Genomic DNA, 13,175 nt, shown 5'->3' on the forward strand with positions numbered 1-13,175 from the left:
GGGGGTGGGCTGTTACTCACACAGGTGCAGACAAACACAACGAGTTCAGCCAATATGAGGGGCTTTTGAAGGCCGGGGCCAAGACTGATGTTTACTGAAGGTGCCTAGGGGGGTATTTATACTAGTTGTGTTTTATAATGTTTTATATTATACATAGGTCACATTCAGTCCATTGGTCCTGGATAAAGTTGATTATTAGACGTGGTGCTTATTTCCTGCAGCCACTTGTCCTGTGGTGGTGGATTTCTAGAGACAGATGAGAAGCTGTGACTCCGAACATGGTCCTGACGGAACGAATCCTCTTCCTGCTGATGGAAACTCATGTTCTTTGAAGTTTTCTCAATTCAAGCAGCTCAATCAACTCATCTGAGGAATTTAGGGGACGTGCGTTAAAAATGTATTCGATGTTTCACGTTTAATCTCTCGATGAATTTGCACTCAGCCTCCAGCGGCTCATTAAACTGGAGGTTGACACAAACCCTGCAGATATTTGTGCAGCTGCCTCTGAACATATTAATATTAATATGACCCAGCGCGTTGTAAATTGAATCCCTCTTTCTTCCAGATAGTGAATCCAAGTTAAATGTCAGTGCTGTGACAGCGTAGTTAACACGGGGCTCAGTTAACATTACATGAAATGTTTATTAGAGAGGAGATGCACGGAGGCTGAGGTTCTCTGCAGCCTGCCGCAGGTTTGATTCCGGCTTGTGGCTGCGTGTCTTTTCTCTCTCTCTCTCTCTCTCTCTCTCTCTCTCTCTCTCTCTCTCTCTGGAATGACTCCATTGTGTCCCTGTTTTCCGATGTGTGTTTGAAACTTTGGCTGAACTCGGCCTCTGTTCAGCCGAGATCCGTCTTTTGTTGCTTTTTCCACGAAAACAGTAAAATAATTCACACTTTAATCACAAATCGATATCATCAGCAGCCTCTTTAGGATAATGGACCAGGCTCTGCTACACTTTCTGCCGGGCGGTGCATTGATAAAGACTCACACAAAACCCATTAAGTCCGCTCATTGACTGAATGACACACAGCAGGGGGGTAAATAAATACTTTTTGTTTACTTCTGTAACAACTCCACAACTTTAAAAATGCTTATTGAAGTAAAAACCTTGTTCGGCTGCTGGAACTGATTCTAACTGAAGAAAAGTCAGATTATGATTCTGTAAAACCTGTGCTACATTTAGTGAGTTATACTTGTATTGATAAGTTACTGGCAGTTAAATAATGTGTCTGTCTCTCTGTCTCTTTGTCTCTGTATCTCTGTCTCTCTGTCTCTCTGTCTCTCTGTCTCTTTGTCTCTGTATCTCTGTCTCTCTGTATCTCTGTATCTCTGTCTCTCTGTATCTCTGTCTCTCTGTATCTCTGTCTCTCTGTCTCTCTGTCTCTCTGTCTCTCTGTCTCTCTGTATCTCTGTCTCTCTGTCTCTCTGTATCTCTGTCTCTCTGTCTCTCTGTCTCTCTGTATCTCTGTATCTCTGTCTCCCTGTCTCTCTGTATCTCTATCTCTGTCTCTCTGTCTCTCTGTCTCTCTGTATCTCTGTCTCTCTGTCTCTCTGTCTCTATGTCTCTCTGTCTCTCTGTCTCTCTGTCTCTCTGTCTCTCTGTCTCTCTGTCTCTCTGTATCTCTGTCTCTCTGTCTCTCTGTCTCTCTGTATCTCTGTATCTCTGTCTCCCTGTCTCCCTGTCTCCCTGTCTCTCTGTCTCTCTGTCTCTCTGTCTCTCTGTCTCTCTGTCTCTGTCTCTCTGTCTCTCTGTCTCTCTGTCTCTCTGTCCCTCTTTCTCCCTGTCTCTCTGTCTCTCTGTCTCTCTGTATCTCTGTCTCTCTGTCTCTTTGTCTCTCTGTCTCTCTGTATCTCTGTCTCTCTGTCTCTCTATATCTCTGTCTCTCTGTCTCTCTGTCTCTCTGTCTCTCTGTCTCTCTGGTCTCTCTGTCTCTCTGTCCCTCTGTCTCCCTGTCTCTCTGTCTCTCTGTCTCTCTGTCTCTCTGTATCTCTGTCTCTCTGTCTCTCTGTCTCTTTGTCTCTCTGTCCCTCTGTCTCTCTGTCTCTCTGTCTCTCTGTCTCGTCCTCTCCAGACGATGAGCAGTCGATTCTTCCCTCACGACGTCATCATCACGGATGCTGTCCTCAGCCTGGACGAGGACTCGGTCCTCTCAACCAATGAGGTGAGTCCCGGTGAGCAGCCACGACTCAAACACCGACCGGAGAACCAAGGCTTAACTAACGAAACCAGGGGAGACGACCTCACGTCCAACGCCAGAGGCTTCACAAAGGCCACAATTAAATGTGGATTAGTATCTGAATAATTAAAATTACTCACAAAACAACTAAAGTATAGTATAAACTGAAAAGGTCACATTTCTGTATCAAAGTATTGAGAAGAAAACTTAATTTTCTTGTGCTGCATTCTCAGATTTTTCTCATTATAGTTTTTCTGTTGTAATGGGTGGTGATGTTTACATTTCTGTCAGAGTGTTTTTGTTATTTTCTGACAGTTTTCATGTGTTTGTACTATATTTCTATTTGTGAAGCACTTCATTTTGATATATAAATAGTTCTTATTATAGAAAGTTATGACGAGTTGTATGATCCAACATTTGAATGCCTGGCTCATGAACAAGAAACAAGATAGAAGTTACTGCTTCTTTATTCATATTTCAAATGTGTGTTTTCACTTTTAATGAATGTTTTATTAATGAAATGCTAATAAGAGTAAAGATGCACACATTTGAACATTTAACTTGAACATGACAGAACAAAGTACCTTGATCCTCATGGAAAATACTCACAAACCGCACTTTAAACTTTAAACTCTGTCACAGAATGTGAAGTCAAGGGACATTAAATCTTCTGCACAACTCCAGCGAGTGAAAACAGTTTTTCTAACCAGTCTGCGATGGTTTATTTCAGCCGGTGGCTAAAGGTGGAGACGTCTTAACACAGTATTGATTCCTGCTGAAATGAGGCAGTCAGTCCACGCAGTCATGAAAACCACTCATTACTAATGAACAGTTCAACGGCTGCTGAACCTAAAGAGCTGTGACACAGGCTTTAGATCCCAAACGCATCAAGTGAATGAAAGCCGGTCTTAATTAAATTAGTGTTTGTGGTGTTGGGATCATATTCTCTTTATTCAATGTGAAGGAAAGGAAGATAAACAAAAGTGAGTAGAGAGAAAGAAAGAAAAGGAGCACTGGAAGAAAGGCAGAAGAGTTACAGGAAAATTCAATAACAGAAAAAGTAGAAGAGAGGGTCGTCCACTAATCAGAAGGTGGGTGGTTCCATCCCTGGCTCCTCAATTCGGGGTGCCTAAGTGTCCTTTAGCAACACGTTGAATCCGACATGTCCCCTGACGTCTGTGCTGTAATTTAGATTATGTCACCAACTTGTATTTATAAGTTCTGCAGAGGAAGTAAATATATTTCTGCTTCTGGTGTCACTCAGGGTTTGTTCAAGCAATATTCTGAGCAATTTTCGGTTTTAAAATAGTCTTCTAAGAAATATATTTTCTCATAACATCACTTTCACTTAATGTATTTTCTTCCCGTATATGAATGACTCCTTATCTTCTGAACCGAGTCATTTAAATACTGCAGAATAAAGTCGCCGCGCTCTATTCCCTGTGTATCTGAACCTCGTCTGATCCGGAGCCGCTCGTCTGTGACGCTAAGTTCCACTTCCTGCTTCTGAAGTCAGGACGAGCAGCCGAACTCGTTTCTCCACCGATTCCCAACACATGACCCAGAATGGATCTCGAGGCCCAATGAGCCCGAGAGATCCAATATATCCTTAAACTCTTAGATGTTTTATTGATCGGGGGCGAGTCAATGTTCACCTTTCCTACGCTAATGGGATCACAATTACACTTTATGGCAACACAATTTGTGGCACGGCAATAACAGCGAATTTCTCCACATAAACTTTTATGGGCACAGGACTATTCTTTTGTTTTTTTAAAGGAGGAGAAGAAGATGTCAGAGGGAGAGGAATCGTAAAAAAGCACATGTGGAGTGAATCCTTCCCGTCGCTCTAATGGACCTTTCAACGTGGCGGGGGGGGGGGGGGGCGGGGGGGGGATTTATCGAGAGGGGGATGAAACGTGTCAAGTGAGGGAGAGAGAATATGAGGTTGTGGTATCGTAACCCCTCAGAGGAAGGAGCGGCTGTGCCCGTTTCATGATTGCATTGTTTCGGCTCATTACGTGTGTGGTGGTTCCGTGAAGAGAGATTAGAGGAGAGAACAAAACCCGACGAGGCTTTTGTCTGTGATTGGGCGGCCGAGCGTGCGGCTCCATTACGCCCTTTGGAAGACATTTGCAACGTGGTCGCTCTGGAAATCGCTCTGCAACAGCTTTGGCAGAATTGTGATCCTCCTTCTCATTTCAAGGGATCACTATGTAGCCACTGAGCCCTTTCCCAAAAGCCATTATCGCTTTAATCAGCATGCAGGGTTTTTTCAATATGGACTTAAACCATCTGTTAAAGTGATCGTGAATTCTTAAGAGGAGATTATCGAGATCACCTGCCCACATCTTTTTAATGTACAGTCGACATTTTACAGTAATTAAAGCCCCTGGGTCTTAATGTCCCACATGTTTTACATGAGAGAAAGTTTTGTCTGTGACAGTGAGAGAAGTTATTCATTGATAAGATTCAAGAGAAAGTCGACAGGTCCCTGAACATGTTGGCAATTGTGGAGAGAAACTCCAGACAACCATTGGGAGAGGTGGGTGAGGAAGAGGGGAGAGAAGAGACAGAGGCACGAGCATTCAAACTCTCTATATAGCAGCTAGAAGGCAGCATGGAGGGATTTCCTGTATCAAAATGTGTAATTTCATTTATGTTTTCATGGACTTAAATAATGTTTAGTCCGAAAAGGGGACAAAGACGAAGTTGCGGGACAAATATGTTAAAATACCTACAGACAGGTTGACGGGACAGACTCTGTCTTTTTAAGTGCGACAGAACTGAGAGAACACTTTAAGAACCGGGCCGAACATTACACCGCCGAGAGCAGCTGCTGAAAGGAGCTATGATTCAGGAGCTGCTGCACCACAGCTTTGCCGTAGCCGCTTGTCGGCCCTCACACCTCGGCTGGTCGGCTGGGATCACATGGCAGAACCAAAATCAGTACTTTAAAACACTTATCAGCCTGAAAGCAGAAGGGAGTGGGCGGTGAGGGGCAGGGCAGCGGCCTCACTTCACAGGGAGCTGAACACAAGAAGACACATTGAAATACAACTGGAGGATCCAGGCTCTCAAATGTGATGCAGCTCCTTCTCATCTCATAACAGAGGACGTGTTAAACCCAAATGTCAGAGGAGATTTGTCACGGATCCATGTGCTGGATTGACCCGATGCTCCTCGGATCAGTTCTGGCCTCGATGGCTCTGTCGGTCGGTGTCACACACGACAGAGTTCTGGGAAAACTTTACTCAAGTTACTTAAAGGAACTTAGACTCAACTAGAAGTGGAAAAGTACTGTAAGAGTACACAGTAAGTCAGTAGTACTGTGGTCAAAAGTAAGATGATAATACTATTTATAATTGTAATAAACTTCTGTGTGTTTGTGTGCTTTGAAATGGAGAAAACATGGAGGCTGGGAAGAAAAGAAAGAGTTGTTATATATTTCTGTGTAACCTTTACCTTTTATTTCAAAATGATGAAGAGCAAAAAGAAGGATCAGGTGTGACTTGGCTCATAGATACATACAAACGGATGAATCACGAAAAACATCTGTATTTGCTAAATGTAGTGTCGACGCTAATGCGAGATTTTAAAGAGAGGGACTTACTCCGAGTTGTTCTGACAACAGGTGAGTTCTCTTTAAGTCCCAGTGCTCTGCTGGTTCGATCACACCGTAAAACACCACCAGTCCACTGGCTGACGGCGTAGGGGTCACAGCGGAGGGACCAGTTTTTCAGCCCTGCTCACATGGCTGACTCTTGTAACCTCAGGTGTGTTTGATTTTTGGCTCCTGCCGTGGTCACCGGGTGGAGCCTTGAATCAGTGAATATTTAAGGTGGATGCAACCTTCTTGTTAACCTCTGCTGAGGTAACGCTACAACTTAAACCACGGCTGCATAATGACACCGTCCTATTGCCCCCCCGACCCTGCTCCCTCCTGACCCCCGGCACATTTTACAAGATACTCAGACCTCAAAGCAGCATCCTGCAACTATATCACCCCAAAATAAAAGCTTCAAGTGAATCCTGCTCTCACAGTTAAACCTAATCCTGAACTAACTGTAACTCTTAAAAGCCGAAAGCAGCTTCTGCAGCGTGTGGAGCTCACTTCCTGTTCCCACAGGTGGTGTCGCTCCGATTTACGTCCCCACCAGGATATCGAAACGAGCGCACACATGCTTTTAATCTTTTAATCTCTAAAGGCAAAAAATTATATATGCATGATATCATTAATCCCTTCAACTCAGCTGGAGACATCTGACACATCTCACATGCAGTGTAAACACATGTACGCACACACACAGACACACACACAGACACACACACACGGCCGTTCATCAGGGGCTCCACTGAGAATGGCAGCTCCAACCTTTCTCCCGGCTTAGTGCTGCCACTTTACAGTAATTGCTTGTGCGATTCATGACAGGAGCCACGAGGTATCGCTAGAGAACATCCCCTCCCACAATCCTCCTTCTACCTCCACTCTTCTGCTAATTAATTTCCTCCCTCGGCTCCTGAGTGAGTGTGTGTGTGTGTATAAATTACCAAGCATTTCAGTGTGTGCTAATCTCCATTCTCTGGTGCGTCTGCCTGTAAGTTTCGCTTGTGTTTTTTTAATTCAAAGAGGACATTTCTCAGGTAGCATCGGCTTCCTCAAGGTCACAGGGACCTTCAGGACAGACGCCGCCCCGGGACATGTCTTCTTTACGGGCAAGTGAGGAGGCTGAGAGGGAGACAAGAGAGACATGGTCCATGTGGCTGCTAGAGAAAGATATGCAGCTGCAGAGGGGACTCTTATATGTTAGAGAATCTATGTGGTGACAGAGTTAAACATCTGTTAAAAGACATTTGAATCATCACACTGTGTCTCTGATTCCTCAGAGAATTAGCGACTCATCGATTTCAAAGGGATTTCACCTACAGTCCCACGAGTGTTTGGAAGACTCAGGATCATTCAAGCTGCAGTGATGTGCGATCATCATCTCTGTCTTTTCACCTCATCGGTTTAACTTCTGTAAAATCACAGATAAAACTTAATGAACATTGACGTCACTCGTCCTGCAGCCGATTTACAGTAGAAGACATAATCTGCCGTTTTCACAGAAACACTTTCAAACTAAATTAGTTTCTTAGAACAGTTGTTTGTCCTCGTTGAACCTTTAAAGAAACTCCGACAGATTCAAGAGGAAAATGCTTTGCTCTGGTTTACAAAGGCTCAGTAAGCTGCTGGTTGATGGAGGTCTGGTCCGTTCAAGGTTCTACACGTTATATATTTCAAGAGAAGCTGTTTATGTAGATAATTAAACAATATGTGTTTTGATGGGGACTTTTCATGTGGAAGGAACATGGTGAGTTTTTTAAAAATCTTATTTGAGATGTGTCCTTGTTTGTCCGTGAGGAGGCAGAGAGGTCGTGGTTCGGAGGAGTCCCTCACTCGCTCAGCAGGTTAGATGTCATTTGATAGCAGCTCTGAATGTTTATCTGTTTACCTTCACATTCTGAATACGTTCCTGCATATTTTCCATAAACCAGCTCTATCACCCATTTTCTGCTTTTTCCAAACAAACCACCTCCTCCTTTTATCCAATTTCTCTCTTCATCTTGTTCTTATTTTCAATTTGCCTCCTCTTCTCTCCTCCCCCTTCCTTCTCTCCCCCTCCCTGCTCCTCCAGGTGGATTTTGCCTTTATCGTGTGGCAAAGTTTCCCGGAGCGAATCGTGGGTTATCCGGCGAGGAGCCACTACTGGGACGGCTCCAGGTCCCGCTGGGGCTACACCTCCAAGTGGACCAACGACTACTCCATGGTGCTCACAGGAGCGGCTTTCTTCCACCGGTAAATTGCTTTTAATATTTAATATTTAACTTTTAATTTAGCATTCGTTTTTTTTTTATTGTAAACCCTGTCACCTCTCCCTGTGCCCTTGTTACCTATATCTACATCTGCCTTCCAGGAAACTAACCTCTAAGAATATTATTCCTCCTCATACAGGCCCCATTAAAACTCCGTAGAACAGGAAATGAGATATGATGGTACTCCACGTCTCTACCAGCTCATCACATGATTGTCGAAAAAAAACACAAAGCCAGACCTGAAAGAGAGAGAGGAAGAATCAGAGAGAGTATGAAGCAGAGCGGTAAATTGAAGGAAGAGAAGTGGGATTTGAACCATCCTGTCACGCAGATAAACAGCTCCCTAATTGTTCTATTGTGAGGATGCTTCAGTGCAACTCCTTAGTCCTTTTGTTATTGAGAATCTGAAATGGCAGCGCGAGCCAGAGATGGAATAATGGTGTATGTGTGTGTGTTTGTGTGTGTGTGTGTGTGTGTGTGTGTGTGTGTGTGTGTGTGTGGGAGAGGGATGGCAGGCGTTGGCAGGGAGCTAACAGAGTTGACGGTAATCTGGTGCTGCCACGTTGCTGAGAGTGCATCTTCCATTCAGAACACTGGAGAATAGAAGTGCAGCTTTTAAAAAAACTGGATACACACAAATATTCAGTTGTGTATAAATATATCTATCTGTGTATCCGTCAGATATTACCAGTACCTGTTCACCCACCACGTCCCGGCCGGCCTGCTGACCATGGTGGACCGCATGGCGAACTGCGAGGACATCCTGATGAACTTCCTGGTGTCGGCCGTCACCAAGCAGCCGCCAATCAAAGTCACGCAGAAGAAGCAGTACAAGGAAACCATGATGTCACAGGTAAGACTTCTGATTCGCCGTCTCCACGTCCTGCTCCTTCATGTTTATTTCACTCTTGAGAGAGTTTGACGATAGAGAGTGAAAAGGTTTCACGTTCTGGAGAAAGCAGATGAAGTGTCTGATTTATTTTCTTATAAATAAAAAGGAAGTGTCTCTTTTTGTTCGATACGCGACCGTGGAGAAGCTTCAGGCTGCAGCCTCGACCTTCTCTTTGGGATATTTAGTGTGTGTGTGTGTGTGTTTGTGTGTGCGTGAGAGTGTGTGTGCTTCTTGTGGCCTGCCCTATGTCAGGCTCTGATTGATGACCTGACCACAGGCAGTACGATGACGCTGCAGTATGGACTCAATGATTAATGTCTTAATTGTGAAGGCAGCATGGCAAACCAAGATTTACACGCTGCTTCCCTCGCTCTTTCTCTCTCTTTTCTCTTTCTGTGTGTGTGTGTGTGTGTCTTTTTCCTGCTCCCTCCCTCACTCTCACCTCTGATTTGTTGCCTTGCTGCAAGCTACAGCAGATGCGAGGCTTTCAACACGGGCACTGACATCTCGTAGGAAACTTTGACGAGTGAAATAAAGTTTCACAAAGCAGCAGAACTCTGTAACGGCTCTGAAACTGAGACGGAAATCGTGAAACAAATGTCCACGAACGTTAAAACACATGTAAATCCCAATTTATTCATTTCTATTCCAGTGTAAGTGAAGGAAAACTTCTTATTTTGTAAATATCGAGGGGCACAGAGCTTCTGATTTACGAGCTCAGAGGCTCGGAGGCTGAAGAAATACGACCGGCTGAGTCAGTGGCTTCCAGTGAATCAAAGCTTGACACGTACTTATATCATATCGCCGTCTCCGATTTTACCTAAATCTCACTTTTACTGCTGCAGTAAGTGAAACTGCTTCAATTTGAGTGGTTTTGTTCTTTTATTTATTCTTTTTACGACTGTTTTTTGTTTTCTTTATGTTCTTTTTGGTGTTTTTACTCGTGTGTCTTATTTGTGAAGCTCGTTGTTATTGTGTCTAGAGAAGTGCTTATGAAGAAAAGTAACTGAATTATAAAAACAGATATTTGATTTCACGAAATCAGAATCATTATCCTAAATCCTGAAAACACACAAACGCACATGAAACCAAACTGTGCATCAAACCTCGAGCTCTGAATCCAAAGTGCGGATTCGAGGAACAACCCTTTCTCTCGACTTATAGCTTACACATCTTTCATTATTTAAGTATTCATTTCCCATCTAAGAGCTTCTGGTTTCATTCAGTGTGTCGGACCGTTTCTTGTAGTTTCATTATTCTGCCTGACCCCCCCCCCCCCCCCCGTGCCCCCCCGCTGCCACCCTCCTGCAGCACACAGGATGGATCTGCTCCGACTCCACACCTCATGCTTCATTTAACAAAGAGGTCTCCAGCCCTCCACCCTGCCCTCGCATGCCCCCTTCACCAATTCATCTCCCAGCAGCCGCCCAGGTGGCCCAACCCTCATCTTCCCCCCCCCCCCCACCCCACCTGTCATGCAGCTCAGGGAACCAGACGTGGACGCGGAGCAGCAGGAGATTCTAGTTTCCCAGCAGCTTTTCAAGAGCCTTTCCAATGCTTCCTCTGTGGAAACATCACCTGAGAGGAGCTCAGACCCGTAGTTCTGTTCAAAACCTCACATTTATCTTCTATTCGTATGAAACCGCTTTTCTGAGGTTTGTTTATTTGTGTTTGCCGCGTGTTACAAACAAATTACCGGACGTGTCAGTGGCTGATTCGTGGGCGTGTGTCTGCGAATGAGTTGCTCGATCAGAATTCTTTATTTCACAGGGATGAGCAGAGATGATTCAGTCGTTTATAATCAATACATCATTTATCAGGACTCATCTGTAGGAACTGATCACAAGTTGGGTTCATCACAAGTTGGGTTCAGGTGTTTCTGCTGTGACCTTGTGTTTCTGTGCCATATGATCGAGATCCTTGTTTTCCAATTTTCATTTATTTTAGACCATCAACGTATGATGAAATGTTTTACCTTAACTAGCAGCGGCAGAGAGAGGATGGTCTCTTTCATGTCCTTCCTTCACTAAAAGACACTTTAGAAAGTGAGGTAACGTTTCAATATACTGGAGAAAACCCATCAGGTGCCTCAACGAGCAGATGGGCGACTGGAGAGACAATGAACCTCCATTTTATTCTGGAGAAAAGTCTAGAAGCACACTTCAAGTTTCATTCTTAGAGATTTTGAAGTTGTTAAAATCCAGAGTTTATCTCCACATTGAAAGGTTTCCTGCTGAAGGTTGAAGAGTTCCAAACAGAGTTTGGTGGATTGGTGACTGTTTCCTCACTCGCCCTGAAACCTTCTCCCTCTCCCTGTGTTTTTCTCTGCTCCTCCAAACCAAGGGCTCCAAGGCGTCTCGCTGGGCCGACCCCGACCACTTCGCCCAGCGGCAGACCTGCATGAACGCCTTCAGCCAGTGGCTGGGCTTCATGCCCCTGGTGCACTCCCAGATGAGGCTGGACCCCGTGCTGTTCAGGGACCAGGTTTCCATCCTGAGGAAGAAATACAGAGACATCGAGAGGCTGTGAGCGCACGAGGACACAAATCACTGACGGACACTTGTGTGTGTTCTCATGTCGCATCTGAACAAACTCACACGTGCACTGGACATAAATATGAAGAAGCACAGACGCAAGCAGAACCCATCTAACTGTGCGTTTCTAAGTGGAGAAAATATAAGGTGGACGTGTGGTGTCAGCCACCTGTGAACAATACACATAATTCTGACTGCATGGATACACATGCAGCAAAGACCTTGAAGGCAGTCGTGACCACAGACGAGTACGTGTTGCATGGTTTGAAAAAGACAGGACCTGAAAATATCATGTCATGTTTTAATATTTTTTAAAAGAGATGTTTATTGTGGATATTCACCAGAACAGATGAGGGTTCAATAGAGAGAGACGTTATAGGTTTTATTCATGAAGTCAAAAGAAGCACTGTTTGGGTTGTGTGTGTACATTGAGGACATTTTACGGACTAAAGGGACAAACTGTTGCTTCAAAAAAAAAACACCCGGAGACAACGTCCCGCTTGTATTCTACTGTAGATTCTCAGCAGAGGTTCCTGTCTGTATGAAGCAAATACAAAATAAAATAATGTTATGTTATAAGAGACGAGGGTCAGCGCTCCCCTGTTCCTTTCTTACTTCTTATAGAATAAAAGTTACCCTCTGGATATCTCGATGAGCCAACCCATAATATCCAGGCTGTTAGCTAATGTTCATAACTGCTCAACCATCTTTTCACCAGTATGCACCAGTGTGAGTTGCTGATGCAGGTTCTAGGTCCCGATCCTGCGACCCCCTGCAGAGACCAGACCAACGGACCGGCCATGCGATGATGGGTGAGTGCTGTGTGGTTGTAAAGACACTTCCTGGAAGAGGGAGCTATTACCTCTGAGTTTTTAATTTGAGTTTTGTGTAGTTTTTCTCACTCTCAAGGGTCAGACAGAGGATTTTGCACCTTTTTAATCCCTGTGACGCAAATTCAGATTTGTTGATATTGGCCGTACAAATCAAATTTGATTGGTTGAGGTGCCAGACAATTTGTAAATAGGATTTAGAACGGTTTTAATATGAGACAAAAAGGAAAGTCATATTTTGAGAAATGTTTAAAACTGTCCTTCAAACAGATTCATTCATTCCACTCTCCTTTCACTTGGTATCACGTCGCTCACGATCATCTTCTCTTCTGTATTTGATCTGTGGCTCACACTCAACACGAGATGAGCAATCCACAGTTTCCAGTTGGCAGCGAAGTGTTGACATCTCCCACACCTCCCAGCAGCCGCAGCAGAGGTGCAACCAAACCAGTTCATCTCAAAATTAGACAGTCACACGTCAGCTGGCGAAGTTTGTGTGTTTCAGTCATTTACCTGAAGAATGTGATGCGTAGAAGCCATTAACATACTGTCAATTACACACACACCCCCACACGCACACACACACACACACACACACACACACACACACACACACACACACACACACACACACACACAAACACACACACATACGTTTAACCCTCTCTCCCTCGAGGCTCCCTCATCAAATCTGTCTCTCCTCATTCATCTTTCCCTTCATCTGTCTTTCATTGATTCCCCCCCTCTCACCTTTCCTCTCCTCCCTCCTCTCAACAACAATTATTCTAATATCTTGATCCCATGCTCTGGTTTTCCCCGGACGCCGTTCTTCCATCTCACCTCCTCTCTTTTCTCTGCAGGTTTTCTCTCGACGTTTCCCTCTCG

At 44.5% G+C, this 13,175-nt stretch overlaps 1 protein-coding gene across 3 annotated transcripts in view; it reads left to right on the plus strand.

Annotated features, from left to right (window-relative positions):
* LOC133973733 (exostosin-1) overlaps positions 1-11,988 on the plus strand; it is a 129,896-nt gene extending 117,908 nt beyond the window's left edge. For all 3 annotated transcript variants that reach the window (XM_062411757.1, XM_062411759.1, XM_062411758.1), the window contains 4 exons: positions 2,074-2,163; positions 7,857-8,017; positions 8,716-8,887; positions 11,270-11,988. In XM_062411757.1, the coding sequence (XP_062267741.1) occupies positions 2,074-2,163; positions 7,857-8,017; positions 8,716-8,887; positions 11,270-11,455 (609 nt within the window). In that variant the 3' untranslated portion in view covers positions 11,456-11,988. The remainder of the gene's footprint in view (positions 1-2,073; positions 2,164-7,856; positions 8,018-8,715; positions 8,888-11,269) is intronic.
* The last annotated feature ends 1,187 nt before the right edge of the window (positions 11,989-13,175 follow it).

This window comes from Platichthys flesus, chromosome 18, assembly GCF_949316205.1.
Source record: "Platichthys flesus chromosome 18, fPlaFle2.1, whole genome shotgun sequence".
Taxonomy (NCBI): domain Eukaryota; kingdom Metazoa; phylum Chordata; class Actinopteri; order Pleuronectiformes; family Pleuronectidae; genus Platichthys; species Platichthys flesus.